Below are 17,071 nucleotides of genomic sequence, written 5' to 3'. Positions count from 1 at the left end.
GTCTCTAATATAGAAACATAGAAACATAGGTGCAGGAGTAGGCCATTCGGCCCTTCGAGCCTGCACCGCCATTCAATATGATCATGGCTGATCATCCAACTCAGTATCCCGTACCTGCCTTCTCTCCATACCCCCTGATCCCTTTATCCACTAGGGCCACATCTAACTCCCTCTTAAATATAGCCAATGAACTGGCCTCAACTATCCTCTGTGGCAGAGAATTCCACAGATTCACCACTCTCTGTGTGAAAAAAAACATTCTCATCTCGGTCCTAAAAGACTTCCCCCTTATCCTTAAACTGTGACCCCTTGTTCTGGACTTCCCCAACATCGGGAACAATCTTCCTGCATCTAGCCTGTCCAACCCCTTAAGAATTTTGTAAGTTTCTATAAAAGGGGGGTGGTTCTGGGATGCCAGAATGCACTGCTGAGCCTACTGGAGACGTTGTGGGTCCAATCAGCGAAACGTCAATGAAAGTAGGTGCCCACTTGATAACCCCAATGACGTGTCTGCCTAGCCTTTCTCAACATCGGAGGAGAATAGGTGAGTGCATAAGCCTCCCATCACCACCGGGAGCAAATTGACATTTGGCACTTTGGATTTCTAACATCTTGTCCTGTGTATTTGGAAACATAAGATCCCCCCTCAATCTTCTAAATTCCAGCGAGTACAAGCCGAGTCTGAACTATTTCACTGATAAACTGATACCAATACCAATCTTCTGAAGACAGCAGAAGGCAAGAGAGGGGGCTGTGTTTCATGCACCTGCAGCCTGTGAATAAGTTTATTTGTAAGAGAGATGCTGTTGTTGAAGATGAGTGATGGAAAATTGGATTGAGGAATAAGAAACAGAAGTAAAATTTGAATTATGGGCCAAACTGCAAAAAAGAAATGCTTTAAACTCTTCCCTTGCATTTACTCCATCAGTATTATAGAATGGACAATCAATTTAATATTGTTTACAAAGCATTGAGTGTGGAAATCACTGGTCTAATAGATGGGGCATCTTGGTTGGCATGGACGAGTTGGGCCGAATGGCTTGTTTTTGTACTGCATGACTCTATGACTACATCGGAGCCAAAACCTGGTACAAAACGTGCTCATCATTACCGCCAGAGCTTTGAAAATGTGAATGTGTTATAAGCATCATTCTAAAAAATCCTTAATTCACAAGACTAGCCAGATGATCAATAATTTATTATTCAGTCCAAAATATAAGGAAGTTAGATTATTTGTAATTCTGTCAGTGTGCAACAGAGGCCAATGACATACCCTGTTGAGACCCAAGAAAGTGCAGATGATGGAAACTTGATCAAAATACAAAGTGCTGGAGGAACTCAGTCAGTCAGGCAGCATCTGCGGAGTGAATGGACATAGCATTTTAGTTTGGGATCCATCTTCAGACTGAACAGACATACCCTGTCGCTGTGGGGAGTTGTTCAAGCCTTGCTCATGATGAATAGCAACGTTCAAATATTAAGAAGTTCACCAAGTGAGAAATTCTGCTGAGGATATATTTTCTTCTCTTTATAACTTAAGGTATCTTCATACTTTTAGGAATTATTACCTCCTAAAGAAAGGATATTAATCAAAGCAATTCTAAAATGTAAAATATTGTATTTCTTCTAGATTGGAATAAAACAAGCTACGGTTTACCCACTCCAAATGAGAGACATGAATCCAGCATGATATTGCCCATTGTCCTCCAGTACCTTTGCCCTGTTTATGTTGCTATGCTGGGAATTGGTGCAATATCAGCTGCAGTTATGTCATCTGCAGATTCATCACTTTTATCGGCAAGTTCAATGTTTGCGCGCAACATCTACAAGACCATTATCAGGAAAAAGGTGAGCATCTGTTTGAATTGTTCAAAGAAATGAATAGACAATAACATATCTTATTGTGGGGTCACCCCCTCAGGGCACATTAATCATCACAGTGTTTGTTTTGGTATTGGTATCAGTTTATCAGTGAAATAGTTCAGCAACATCATGATTAGAATATCAGTCTCTACAGTGCCACAATTTCCCTGTAAGTGCAGCTCCACATTAAACATGCCAGTGGAGAGACAACTCCATTGTGAATTTATGGTTTACAATGAAGCATGGCATTTTATTAAGAGGTAGAATATCACACAGTGCAAAACAAAAAGTTAGCTTTGTCCGCTTCATATGTTTATCACCATATTGTTTGCTGCCTTCGTGGTTTCAGATATATTTTTTGTAGGATATTCATGAGTTCATAAGTTCTTCAGTCATAGGAGCATAATTAGGCCATTCGGCCTATCGAGGGATTATGGGACAAATGCAGGCAGGTGGAACTAGTGTAGATGGGACATATTAGTCGGTGTGGGCAAGTTGAGCCAAAGGACGTGTTTCCACACTGTATGATTCTATGAATCTTTGAGTCTCCTCCACCATTCAATCATGGTTGATATATCTTTTCTCAATCCTATTCTCCTGCCTTCTCTCCGTAACCTTTGACATCCTTATTAATCAAGTACCTGCCAATCTCTGCTTGAAAAGTACACAAAGACTTGGCCTCCACAGCAGTCTGTGTCAATAAATTCCACAAATTCACCACAGGCATAGACGCCTTGTGTCTATAACATTTGATAACTGTTTAAACCAGAAGAGATTATGTAAAGGATTTGGTTTAAGCATAGCTCTACCTTTATGAAAAACTATCTAAAAAAAATATTTACGAAGTGTTACATCATATTCATCATTATATTATCATGCCTCAATATAATGTGTAGATTGTGTACTATGTGTAAACTGTGCCGTTCACTAGTGCTAAATATGTGTGAGGGCAATCGCTGTCAATGATACTTACCCAATGCACATTCACTTCCATTGATATCCGCGGGGTTGCCTACTACCAACGACCAACGCCTGACTCACTGACACCCCACCCCTCGCCTGACCAACGACCAAAGTACAATTTTCCCCATCTCCATTTCCCGAGGATTACTACCACTGCAATGCTCTTTAGTTTAGTGATACAGTGCGGAAACAGGCACTTCAGCCCACCGAGTCTGCGCCGACCAGTGATCCCCGCACATTAATACCAGCCCACACACACTAGGGATAATGTTACATTTACACCATGCCAAATTACCCTACAAATCTGTATGTCTTTGGAATGTGGGAGGGAACTGAAGATCACAGAGAAAACCCACGCGGTCACAGGGAGAACGTACAAACTCCATACAGACAGCACCCATAGTCGGGATCGAACCTGGATCTCTGGAGCTGTAAGCGCTGTAAGGCAGCAACTCTACCGTTGAGCTACCTGAATGGCTGTGGGAAATGCTGGCCCCTATGGCATAATTTCCCAACAAGGGAACATTTCTAGAGCTTGTCCACCTTATTCCTGTGGTTGATGGGTGGGAATTTGCCAAATGGGCATTCCAACCATGACGTGTGAAATAAGTTACATAACCCAGTATTTTAAGCTTAAGAATAGCAAATGTTGGTATGCATTATTAATCAGTTACACTAATTTTTTTCTGCAGGCTGCCGAGAAGGAAGTGATATGGGTTATGAGGATCACAGTGGTTCTTTTTGGTGCTTTAGCCACCACACTGGCAATTCTAACAAACTCAATTTATGGCCTGTGGTTCCTGAGTTCAGAATTAGTGTACGCCATCTTGTTTCCACAACTTGTCTGTGTCCTCTTCATCCCAAATATCAACACCTATGGATCGGCTGCAGGCTATTTCATTGGATTAACCTTGAGAATATTAGCTGGTGAACCTTTCCTTCGAATCCCACCAATAATTCAATACCCGGGCATTTCCTTTGACAACGGTGTCTTTCAACAACCTTTCCCGTTTAAAACCTTCACAATGCTGCTGTCCTTACTTTCCATAGTGATGTTCTCACATTTGGCTTCATTTGTATTTACGAGAAAGCTCCTGCCGGTAAGTTTTGATGTTTTCAAAATGATTGAAAATGCAAAAGAGTTGCCTGGAGCAGCACAGGAGCAAATTATTTTAAACGAATGGAGAAATCATAAACTTGAGTCTGGCAAGAATAAAATGTAATAACAATTACTGCTCTGGTGTTTAATAGCTTTCAACAGCGGTGGTGGTGGTGTTGTGTTTCATTCCTCTCCAGTAGTACAACCTTAGGAGCATCAATAGTGCGATGGGAATCCCTAATGCCTGTAAACATACAAATGCTCTTCCACACTGCAACACCGGGAGAATACAATGGGAGAAATTCAGCCCATTTACTTTTTACACATATATAATAACAGCGAGTAAAATTGATCAACATCTGATGCTTCTTACCCTGATTACAGAGTGACTGAAGGGCCTGTCCCACTTAGGCAATTTTTTTAGACGACTACAGGCGGCTAGGCTGTCGCCACATGGTTGCCGTGGTGTCGCCTGTATGGTCGTGAGTAGTCGCCAAAGAGTCGTAGCGTCTTTCTGGTCGCCGCTGGATTTTCAGAATGTTGAACATTTTTCGGCGGCAGTGGATTCGACGCCAATGAGCCTAGCTTGACGTATCCTAACATAGGTGCTGTCGTAGGTTGTCGCCAGGTTGCCGCCAGGTGACGTGGGTTGTCGCCGGTGCTGACTTCGGTGAATTCCATTGGCGACTACCAACGTCAGCCTACGTCAACCGGTGACAGGTACCGGCATCAAAACCGGAGATGAAAATGACGTGAATTGTCTTTAGTTGTCGTCGACAGGGTCGTAGCTTGTCGTAGCTTGTCGCGGGTGGATGTAGGTTGACTTCGGTTGTCGTAGGTTGTCGCCTGTGTGGCCATAGGGTGCAGTCATAGGTCGACGATTGGGTCGCCAGTTGTTGGTAGCTTGCCGTAGCTTGACGTCGACTAGGTGGTAGATTGTTGTAGCTTGTCGTAGACATTGTCGTAGGAAGGGTTCAGTCACGGGTTTTTCGGCGACCTGCTACGACTATTGACAGTCGCTGGCAGTCGCCTAAAAAATCGCTTAAGTGGAACAGGCCCTTAACAGGCTCTTTCTCCATAAGCCATAAACTGCCGTCAAAATGCTGGGCACTGTTTTCTAATCAGAAATTTGGGTGGAGCTACCCCGGTTCATACACATCGTGCATTACAGACATTTCCAGCACCAGAGTAAACCATCAGGAAATGTATTCTAAAATATACTGAGAGGAGATTACCTGCACATTCTCCAATGTATTGTCTTGCAGTAAGGCTGAGTGAAATCTAACACCATGAAAACACATTGCCAGAAGTGTGGGAGGGTCAGCATGGGAGAGATTCTGATTCCACTGGAAATCAACGTTGGGAAGGTTACAACAAAAACTCATAGTCACCCATTTCACACCCATTTCACACTAGAACTAAATATAGGCACAAGATGCTGGAGTAACTCAGTGGGTCAGGCAGCATCTCTGGCAGCATCAGCATGTGGTAGGGGACCATCTCAGCATCTAAGGGGGACCTGGCGGGGAGGGGGGAGGAGGGGCGCACAAAGAAAGGATGATTACTTTTTGTAACTTTGTGGTGACTCTTTTGTGTACTTTGTATGCAAAAACAAAGAGTTTCACTGCACTATAAGTGACAATAAGGTATCATCATCATCATCATTATCAACATCATCATGGTCAAATCCTAGCCTATTTGCACATTGTCGGAACTCTTTGCCATCAACCAGCATTTTCAGACCATATTTGTTTCTCAACATCTTTTCCCTGGGATTTCTAAAATTATTTTGGTGTTGGTTTTGCACAGAATCCATTGTGTCTTTCTGAAGTGACATCTTTTGAACTAGTAGTCTGTTCACCATCCTGAACAATGGACAGGTTGTGTGAATGGGCAGATGCATGGCAGATGCAGTTTAATGTGGATAAATGTGAGGTTATCCACTTTGGTGGTAAGAACAGGAAGGCAGATTATTATCTGAATGGTGTCAAGTTAGGAAATGGGGAAGTACAAAGAGCTCTGGGAACTCCAAGAGAGTGACAGGTCGTGGACCAGAGTAAGTCCCCCGGGGTGACGAATAAACTCGTTGAAGCAAGAACGGTGTGTTGGTTCAGTATATTTACTGAGGAAAGATCGAGGGGAAAAGAATCCAGTTCAACATACACAATACACTAAATATGGCCTGACCAAAGTTTTATAGTTGCAACATGCCTTTAATACTCAACGCCCTGACTGACGAAGGATGCATGCCATACACCCTCTTCACACGTGTGTTGCCAATTTCAGGGAGCTACCAAGTTGGACCATAAGATCCCTCTGCATATCAATGCCATTAAGGCTCTTGCCATTAATTGTATACTTTCCCCTTATGTCAACCTCCTAAAGTGAAACACCTTACACTTGCTTAGATTAAAATCCATCTGCCATTTCTTCACCCATATCAGTTCTTGGTTCTTGGTTCTTGGTCCTCCAAAATATTCCAAATGGAATTTAAACTGGAAGTGGATCTATATCCCGCTGTATCCTTTGACAACCTTTCTCACTGTCTGCCATTCAACCAATGTGGTGTCATCTGAAAACCTTCTAATCAGTCCACCGACTACGTTTTCATCCAAATCATTTGTATATGTAACAAACAACAGAGGTCCCAGCAGTACTGCCCCCTGCAGGACACCAATGGTTACAGACCTCCAGATTACTACCCTCCGCCACTACCCTCTGTCTTCCATGCCCAAACCAATTTTGAATCCAATCTACCAAGTTACCGTGGATTTCATGCGCCGACCGTGATAGACCTTGTTGAATTCTTTATTAAAGTCCATGTGGCAAACATCCATTACCCTACCCTCATCAATCATCTTTGTCACCCCCTCAAAAAACGTGATCAGGTTCATAAGACATGAGACAAGGAAGGTTTATGGTTCAGCTCAACCAGTTTAATGAAATGTCATTGACCTGAAATGTTAACTTTCTCTCTCCTGAGCTGCGATTTCCAGCATCTTCAGTAATATTTTAGATTTCCAACGCTAAGAGAATTTTGCTAAAGTAATGCATAAAGTAATACGAGGACGGCATCTGACAAAACGACTTTCAGTTGTATCTCTTCTGCAAATGAATGAGATCAGCAACGCTTGGGCAAAGCTTCCTTGTCCTGTACATAATATTATTAAGCTCCTTCTACCAACTAGCAGAATGCAACAGTTTATAGCAACATTTCTATACCTAAAGAGCAGCCCACATCTAAACTGTGGATACAGAAAGGATCAGGAAAAAGAAAAGGAAGGAAATGAGAAGCCCACCGAACTGATCCTCTGAATTAATTTTACAAGGCATGGAAAGGACACAGAATGTTAGTCTAAAGTTTCCGATCGGTAGGAAGTAGGATTTAGGGGAAATTATAGATTAAAAAAGGAAGCATGCAGGTTCAGCAGGCAGTGAAGAAAGCCAATGGAATGTTGGCCTTCGTAACAAGAGGAGTTGAGTATAGGAGCAAAGAGGTCCTTCTACAGTTGTACCGGGCCCTGGTGAGACCGCACCTGGAGTACTGTGTGCAGTTTTGGTCTCCAAATTTGAGGAAGGATATTCTTGCTATGGAGGGCGTGCAGCGTAGGTTCACTAGATTAATTCCCGGAATGGCGGGACTGTCGTATGTTGAAAGGCTGGAGCGATTGGGCTTGTATACACTGGAATTTAGAAGGATGAGGGGGGATCTTATTGAAACATATAAGATAATTAGGGGATTGGACACATTAGAGGCAGATAACATGTTCCCAATGTTGGGGGAGTCCAGAACAAGGGGCCACAGTTTGAGAATAAGGGGTAGGCCATTTAGAACGGAGATGAGGAAGAACTTTTTCAGTCAGAGGGTGGTGAAGGTGTGGAATTCTCTGCCTCAGAAGGCAGTGGAGGCCAGTTCGTTGGATGCTTTCAAGAGAGAGCTGGATAGAGCTCTTAAGGATAGCGGAGTGAGGGGGTATGGGGAGAAGGCAGGAACGGGGTACTGATTGATAGTGATCAGCCATGATCGCATTGAATGGCGGTGCTGGCTCGAAGGGCTGAATGGCCTACTCCTGCACCTATTGTCTATTGTCTATTGTCTATAAAAATAAAGTTACATTAATAAAGGTGAAAGACTACATGATTCATTTTGCTTTTGTATGTGTGAATGTACAGTATGGTTTGGCTGGCAGGGGCTGCTTTCACATCTTTTGCTGTCTATAAACTTTTTATAACCCTTGGTTAACATTTGCTTAGGAAGCTAACTTTCTCACTCGTTATATTTAGTAAAAGTAGCATTGCTTGGAAGGCACTGGGATTCATTTCCACAGGCCTCACATTATGTTAGAAACTTGGTTAGAATGAACTTGCAAACATGAATCTGACATCCATATATAAGGACAGGGAGGAATTGGAGAAAGCGTGAAAATGACACCACAAAACTGAGAGATATATTAATTAGGGAAGAGAACAGGATAAGGATTATTTTCTCTGGATAGGGCAAGGCTGAAGGTGATTTAGTAGAGATCTTTAAAGATTGTGAGAGGATTATAGAGGGTAAATAAAGAGAAGATTTATAACATTCTAAATTAGAGGTCATAAAGAGAAGATAGTTATGAATAAAAAGGGATTTGGAGAAACCTCTGTACCAATAGAGCCATAAGTATGTGGAATATAAATCACAAGGCACAACTACAGAGGAAAACAAGAGGGAAAAGGAGAGAACAATAGATTGGTAGGGTTAGATATCGATCGTAAAGAAGCAACTGCAGAGTACAAATGTCAACATAAAACCACTTTGATCAAATACCTTGATTGTACACTTTAGGCATCAAAGCCAGCCATGTCAGTGATGGGTTTGCTAAGTGGAGAAGCAGTCTCAGTATGGAGCCTAGAAAGTGCCGAGTATTACCTTCATTCCCTGAATATTTCTTTACACACCGGGGTCCCCAGCATTCAGTCCATCTGCGTGACAATGTAAAAGCAGCAGATGCTGGTTTACAATAAAATACAAAGTGTTGGAGTAAAACAGAAGGTCTGGCAGCATCCCTGGAGAACATGGATAGGGGATGTTTTGGGTCGGGACCTTCAGACTGATCGAGCTTGAATCAGCCCCGGCCCTAAATATCGCCTATCCATGTTCTCCAGAGTTGCTGTCTGACTGAGTTACTCCAGTGCTTTGCGGCTTTTCTTTGTCCGTGAGTCAAACTTGGCATCCAGTCCACTGGGAAGTCATGTAGGAAAAAAACTGCAGATGCTGGTTTAAATCCAATGTAGACACAAGATGCTGGATTAACTCAGTGGGTCAGGCAGCATAGAAACATAGAAACATAGAAACATAGAAAATAGGTGCAGGAGTAGGCCATTTGGCCCTTCGAGCCTGCACCGCCATTCAATATGATCATGGCTGATCATCCAGCTCAGTAACCTGTACCTGCCTTCTCTCCATACCCCCTGATCCCTTTAACCACAAGGGCCACATCTAACCCCCTCTTAAATATAGCCAATGAACTGGCCTCAACTACCTTCTGTGGCAGAGAATTCCACAGACTCACCACTCTCTGTGTGAAGAAATGTTTTCTCATCTCGGTCCTAAAAGACTTCCCCCTTATTCTTAAGCTGTGATCCCTGGTTCTGGACTTCCCCAACATCGGGAACAATCTTCCCGCATCTAGCCTCTCCAACCCCTTAAGAATTTTATATGTTTCAATAAGATCCCCCCTCAGTCTTCTAAATTCCAGCGAGTATAAGCCTAGTCTATCCAGTCTTTCTTCATATGAAAGTCCTGCCATCCCAGGGATCTCGGGAGCGAGGGAATGGGTGACGTTTTGGGTCTCGACCCTCTGAGTTACTCCAGCATTTTGTGTCTACACTGGGAAGTCATCTTGGGCTTGTCACAGCCAAGGGAAAGAAGTACACAGATGCCAATGGCTGCATTGAAGGTATGTTCTATCTCTGTTAAATGGATAATGATATCACTCGTAAAGTCTGCGCGAGAGATCCAAAGGAAGAGGAATCTGAACCTAAAGCATGGTTTTGATTTATGAATGGAGGAAGCCATTCTGCACATGGCATGGCATAAACTCTCCTTACTTTACCTGCCGGAGTCACAATGCCTAAACTGGAGTAAGCCTGTAAGATAGCTTACCTATGACCTTTAGATGATTAAACTGGGTGTGGAGGCAGCTTAATGGACCACCGACCAGCCTATATTACACCACTAATAAGGCTAGACATGGCTGGATAGGAGGCAGCAGGGGGTCGAATTTGAGATATTTCAAATGTCGTCAATATTCCTCTTTCTACCTGCATATCAAAGGAAGACTAAGAGAAAGCTGATTTCCAATCTAATGATTATTTGTAAGCATACGGTTATCCTAATCTTCTCTGTGTTACTTTGACATATTGACTAAAGATTCTTTATTGCACAGGAACACACGTTGAGTTAGCTGTGCAATTGGAACCAGCACCAGTTTAGTGCAGGCCCTCAAGCAAGCTGTATTCTAAAGGAATCCAGGCCTCACTCACTCACATGCACAGTGTGGGCTACAAACAATTTAGTTACAATCGAGTATGTGTATGTGACAAATAAATTTGACTTGACTTGACTTGACTAGCAGCAGGATTTGTTAAATTTACAGTTCTCTGTATTTGGGTCTGAACTTTGTTAGACCAATTGAGACTTTACTGACTGTGGGTTGGATCATGATTTTGTGTGATTGTATGAAGTGAGTTATCAATTGGCTGTGATCTATGAACAAGGATCTGCTATAACTATTAAATAATGATCTATTACAATGGGCGGCATGGTGGCACAGCGGTAGAGTTGCTGCCTTACAGTGCTTGCAGCACCGGAGACTCGGGTTCGATCCCGACAATGGGTGCTGTCTGCATGGAGTTTGTGCATGCTCTCCATGACCTGCGTTGGTTTTCTCCGAGATCTTCGGTTTCCTCCAAAGACGTACAGGTATGTAGGTAAATTGGCTTGGTAAATGTAAACATTGTCCCTAGTGTGTGTAGGATAGTGTTAATATGCGGGGACCGCTGGTTGGCACGGACCCGGTGGGCCGAAGGGCCTGTTTCCGCGCTGTATCTCTGAAATGAACTAAACCATTTTAGAAGATTATTAGTATAAATTGTGTGAAATGACTAGTATTTTGTGCTGCATTTTAACAGTTTGTAGGGAATGAGAAACTCATGGTAGTTAAAGAGTTAATTCTGGGAAGGAGTTGTCGTGTTAAGAATCAAAGAATGTTAATGCCTGTCATATCTAAGTCTATATACATAGCATTAATGAGAATCAATTTAATATTGGGCTTCTAAGTTTTGAGTGATTAATGTAGTTCCATTATTCAATTTTGTTCTATTTTCAAAGAAAGATGAAAAGTTCATGGATTAAGTTTAATAATAAACCATACTCTTTGAAACCCTACGGCTGACTGGTGCTCAAAGTCCAGCAATTACCGGAGCATTTTCTGCCATCACTATGACAATAAGTGGAAACAACTTGTAATTAGACAACATTGGCAGAACCTCTCAGTCAACAATATTTTAATGCTTGCAACAAAAACCAATCTAAGGATACAGAAGGACACTACAATTAAAGATTAAAAACTTGGAGTTTAATCTGAAACCTTTTTAGATACACTCTAAATAGGTATACGCTATATAGAAAGAAGCAGGAAAACATTAATTTTAATTTTAAATGGATTGAATGAATTTTCTCAGAGAAAATTGTGGTTTGCAGAAACATGAAATTTGAAAATGTTTTTGTTATCCATTGCCTGATGGTTTCATCTTGTCCTATGTAACATCTATACAGTTACAACATGCACCTATTTCATTATTACTTAAGTTATATCTAGTGACTATTGTAATTACCTTTGTGCCTTCATGGATGATGTTTGTAACAAACTGAAGGGTAGTCTAGGCTGAAATTTGTTTGGCAGAATTTGTTAGCACGTGGACAAATGACATCAGGTTGGCATTCCCAGCCTCATTTGAACCAAGAGCATAAAGGTATTCACAGGGCATGTTCAACCACTGCCAATTATCCACAGTTCAAATAAACCCATGCTGGGAAATTTACAAAGTTTCACCAAAGGAATGGTACAAACACTGAATACCAAGGATGCCGGAAACAATTGATGTCGACTGCATTGGATCGTAATTCTCAAGCAGGGAAAAGAGTGCTTTTATCAAAAACACTGACGTGGTTGATAGCATTGTTAGAACAAACTAGACCAAGTGGACCCGTTGGGCCCAAACCTCTCCTGCATTGGTGCAGCACCCTCTCCTCCCCCCCCCCCCCTCCTCCTCCCCCCTACCCCTCCCCCTCCCCAGAGGCTGTCTTAAAACACAGGTGTGTCAGCAATAAAAATAGCAATCCAATTGCAATTTGGCCTTTTACAGGTTAAATGATGAAACATTAACGAAAGCTAATAATGGAATGAAATGAAATATGATTTTTCTACAATAATGATTAACTCTATAAAAAATCTTAGAAAATCATTCTAGTTTAACATCACTACCTGAGTAGATAAGCTTACTAACATTGGAGGAATGAGAGATTTGAGTTGTTAATTGCTTTGCTCGCAATGTTACACAGCAAAATTTTGAATAATTGCACGGATTTCAAAAATAATTCTAATTTCTTGTCCGACAAGAACTTCTCTTAAAACAAGTTTTGCTTCATTTAACCCTGTGAAGACAGATAAGGACAGTGCTGGAGGAACCTCAGCTTGGCCTCATTCTGCTCCTGCAACTTATTAATTTATGAATCATTCTCAACATTTCTCTTCACCTGCCTTTGAGAATGGTGACAGAAACAAAATGCTGGAGTAACTCAGCGGGACAGGCAGCATCTCTGGAGAGAAGGAATGAGTGATGTTTCGGGTCAAGACCCTTCTTCAGAATGGAGTACCAGGAGTGTCTTTGACAGACTGAAGCCATATTATGGTTAACTTTCCCATAAATGTGTATTGTGAATCTCTGAAGATTATCCAGCTCCGCAGTTATTCATAGACAACCATTAATTGTTCCAGTGGCCAGGAATATCTTATTGATTACTGACTGTGATCTAATTGCGGCAACACTGATGGTATGTGTCCACTTTTTACAATGAGCGTCTCTACAGCAGCTGTAAACTTAGATAAGGATCTGCCCCACCAAGATTTATTACCATTTTACCCAATGTTATCTACCCAAAAGGTGCAGCCTACTGGGTACAGATCAGCTAATCCAGCACTAATTAGTACACTAATCCAGCACTAGTGATAAGAAAGGGAATGCATATGAAACTTTTGAAAACAATCATATGTATAATGTTACTTGATGCACTGAGATATTTTATTTTATCTGATAACTTTAAACAATTATATTAATAATTGTTGGTAATTGCAAAGTGCAGTAGAACATATAGGAATCACTTCCATGCTTCACACTGTAATGCCAGCAACATAAACAGAGCATTCAAATGAATTCATTTATCCAAATGACAGCAAGTGGCGCAGCGGTAGAGTTGCTGCCTTACAGCGAATGCAGCGCCGGAGACTCGGGTTCGATCCTGACTACGGGCGCCGTCTGTACGGAGTTTGTACGTTCTCCCCGTGACCTGCGTGGGTTTTCTCCAAGATCTTCGGTTTCCTCCCACACTCCAAAGACGTACAGGTTTGTAGGTTAATTGACTGGGTAAATGTTAAAAAATCCCTAGTGTGTGTAGGATAGTGTTAATGTGCGGGGATCGCTGGGCGGTGCGGACTCGGTGGACCGAATGGCCTATTTCCACGCTGTATCTCTAAATCTAAATCTAAAAAAATTATGGATTTTAAGATTGCGTTGCCAAAACAATAACAGAAAGAGGGCCATTTTAACTTTCTCCATCTAGCTGTTGAGTAGTAAAAAGGGAATAGGAATTATATTATAATTTAAAATTGCAGGTGGTATATTTGAATACCTTTAAATATGCAGGTTGAGTCATGCATTTTCAGCTATTGCTTTAATAGGAGTTTCGTCCTCATCAGGAACAGGGACCAGTGCCAAAGGGCAGCCCGAGGTGCCACGTGGCAGAGGCCTTCCTGAGGTGCCGTGGCTACAATGCCCCCCTGGAGGACCCTATGGCTGAACCCTTGGAAAGTGACCAGACCTGATGGTGTACCTAGTTGCGTTCTCAAAACCTGCATAGACTAACTGGCTGATGTTTTTGTGGACATCTTCCACCTGTCATTACAGAGGTTTAAAGTTCCCAACTGCTTTAAGAGGGTTTCAGTAATACTGAAGATAGACGATAAAAGCTGGAGCAACTCAGCGGGTCAGGCAGCATCTCTGGAGAAAAGGAATAGGTGACGTTTCGGATCAAGACCCTTCTTCAGACCCAAGCCCAAGAAAAGTAAGGTGACCCGCCACATGGACCCACCACAATTTGCCTACCGCCACCATAGATCAGCAGAGGATGCAATCTCACTGGCTCTCCACTCTGCACTGGAAGACTTGGACAATAAAAACACATACGTCAGGCTGTTGTTCATCGAGTGTTGCTCGGGGTTCAACACCATAATTTCCTCCATACTTGTTACGAAGCTCAAGGAACAGGGCACATTCCTTAGCGATGGGATCCTCGACTTCCTCATCAACAGACCACAATTGGTACGAATTGTCCACAACACTTCCACCTCGATAGCGATCAGCATGGGGACACATCAAAGCTGTATGCTCACCCCCCCCCCCTGCTCCCCTCACTGGCTGTGTAGCTGGACACTGTTCCAACTCCATCATGAAATTTGCTGACAACATCACAGTTGTTGGACGAATTGTGGGTAATGATGAGTCACAGTATAGAAGGGAGATAGATCATCTGGTTGACTGGTGCCATAACAACAATCTTGCACTCAACATCAGTAAAACCAAGGAGCTGATAGTTGACTTTAAATGGGAAAGGCAAGGAATCCAAGAACCTGTCTTCATAGATGGTTCAATGATGGAGATAGTCAACAACTTCAAATTATTTATCCTGCATATCTGTTCTGGATTCAGCATATTGTTGCAATCGTAAAGAAAGCCCATCAACATCTCTACATGCTTAGAGCATTAAGAACACTTGGTATGTCAACAGATACTGTCTTGAACTTCCACAGGTTTATGGTAGAGGGCTTCATGGCCTGGTTCAGGAACTCATATGGCCAGGAATGAAGGAGATTATGAGATACGGTGGACACTGCCCGGGCCAGCATGTGTCCTGACCTCCACACCATCGAAGGGATCTATAGGAGACGCTGCCTCAAAAGGCCATCCAGCATCATTAAGGACCCACACCATCCTGGCCAAACTCTCATTTAACTCCTGCAATCGTGAAGAAGGTATTGCACACTGAAAACCATGATCTCCAGGTTCACGAACAGCTGCCACCCAACAACCATCAGGCTATCGAACGGAAATACCAACCAAACTCCAAACTACAAACTCTTGGTTGCATTAGTGACTTTGGGCTTTTGTTTTGTTTTAGACAATAGACAATAGGTGCAGGAGTAGGCCATTCGGCCCTTCGAGCCAGCACCACCATTCAATGTGATCATGGCTGATCATTCTCAATCAGTACCCCGTTCCTGCCTTCTCCCCATACCACCTGACTCCGCTATCTAGTTCTCTCTTGAATGCATTCAGAGACTTGGCCTCCACTGCCTTCTGAGGCAGTGAATTCCACATATTTACAACTCTCTGACTGAAAAAGTTTTTCCTCATCTGCGTTCTAATGGCCTACCCCTTATTCTTAAACTGTGGCCCCTGGTTCTGGACTCCCCCAACATTGGGAACATGTTTCCTGCCTCTACGTGTCCAACCCCTTAATAATCTGATATCTTTTGTGCTAATTTTGTTTTTTTTGTTTGTTTTTATTATGTTATCTATTGAGTATTGTATTCACAGACCTGTTATGCTGCTGCAAGTACGAATTTCATTGGTCCGTTTCGGTACATATGACATTAAATACTCTTGACTCCTGAATATTATACCCCAAAGGTTAATGTTCAGATGTTTGTCACTTTCAATAGTGAATTGTTCTTTAAATGCATATCAGTATTGTAGTTATGTGTTGAATGGAACATAATCATCTAGCTACAGGAAATGTAGAATCATCATAGTCCTGTGACTGAGCTAAATCTCTCTTCATCCCAGATTACTTTAGAAAATCTATGTGCAATCTTTCATCTATGGATAATTAACAAAAATATCAGCCAAGAAAGTGCTGCAGTTAGTAACATTCTAATTATATGGAATTATATAGATTGATTAAAAAAAATTAAGGAGCATTTCAAAGGAAAGTCAACATTGGAGCACCACGCCATCTTGAGGAATGTTTTCAAGAGAGGGAAGAAAGCTGGAAGCAAAATCTGAGAAAATAGGGTAAACATTTCCATTTTGTATGTAAAATACAAGATGTAATCAGTCCAAATGTATCAGTCCAAAGGTATAGCGTGGTGTCAGTTCTTATTGATTTTACTTTATATACCTGTACGAATGAAGTTCCTGAAAGGATTCTGCTGTGAAAGTCCCCATTCCAAACTAAAAATATATATTTTTTTCTTTAATGACTGACATTTAAATAAACCCCTATGGTTTTACAGCTGTAACAATCCAGTGAGTTACAGTCTGCATTTGACTCCATTGTAATCTGAGAAATGTAATCCATTTACATCACTGATATCCATATTGAACATTAATTTATCAATGAAAATAACCAAACTAAACAATAGCTTTAGATTAGAATCAGTAAAATGGAAACACAAATCATTTACCTTGCTGCACACTCAATGTATTTTTGAAATGAGCAATTTTGCTTTTAAAATAGAGCCTTCATAGAGCTGTTTAAGTATTATAAATTCAAATCATTTTACTAGTGCACAGATTTTTAAAGTGTCATATTTTGCATGGTTTAAAGCATGTATCGTATATATAAGCATCTGTATTAAAGCAATTTATTCACAAAATGCTGGAGTAACTCAGCAGGTCAGGCAGCATCTCGGGAGAGAAGGAATGGGTGACGTTTCGGGTCGAGACCCTTCTTCAGACTGATGTCAGGGTGACGGGACAAAGGAAGGATATAGGTGGAGACAGGAAGATAGAGGGAGATCTGGGAAGGAGGAGGGGAAGGGATAT

The 17,071-nt window shown here is 41.9% G+C and overlaps 1 protein-coding gene across 2 annotated transcripts in view; it reads left to right on the top strand.

The window, feature by feature from the left end:
- The window catches only part of LOC144595578 (high affinity choline transporter 1-like), a 28,087-nt gene extending 24,038 nt beyond the window's left edge, over positions 1-4,049 (top strand). For both annotated transcript variants that reach the window (XM_078403140.1, XM_078403139.1), the window contains 2 exons: positions 1,631-1,848; positions 3,519-4,049. In XM_078403140.1, the coding sequence (XP_078259266.1) occupies positions 1,631-1,848; positions 3,519-4,049 (749 nt within the window). The remainder of the gene's footprint in view (positions 1-1,630; positions 1,849-3,518) is intronic.
- The last annotated feature ends 13,022 nt before the right edge of the window (positions 4,050-17,071 follow it).

Source organism: Rhinoraja longicauda, chromosome 7 (genome assembly GCF_053455715.1).
Source record: "Rhinoraja longicauda isolate Sanriku21f chromosome 7, sRhiLon1.1, whole genome shotgun sequence".
NCBI lineage: Eukaryota > Metazoa > Chordata > Chondrichthyes > Rajiformes > Arhynchobatidae > Rhinoraja > Rhinoraja longicauda.
The sequence above is the reverse complement of the archived record's forward strand: the minus strand, read 5'-3'. Positions and strand labels throughout refer to the sequence as shown.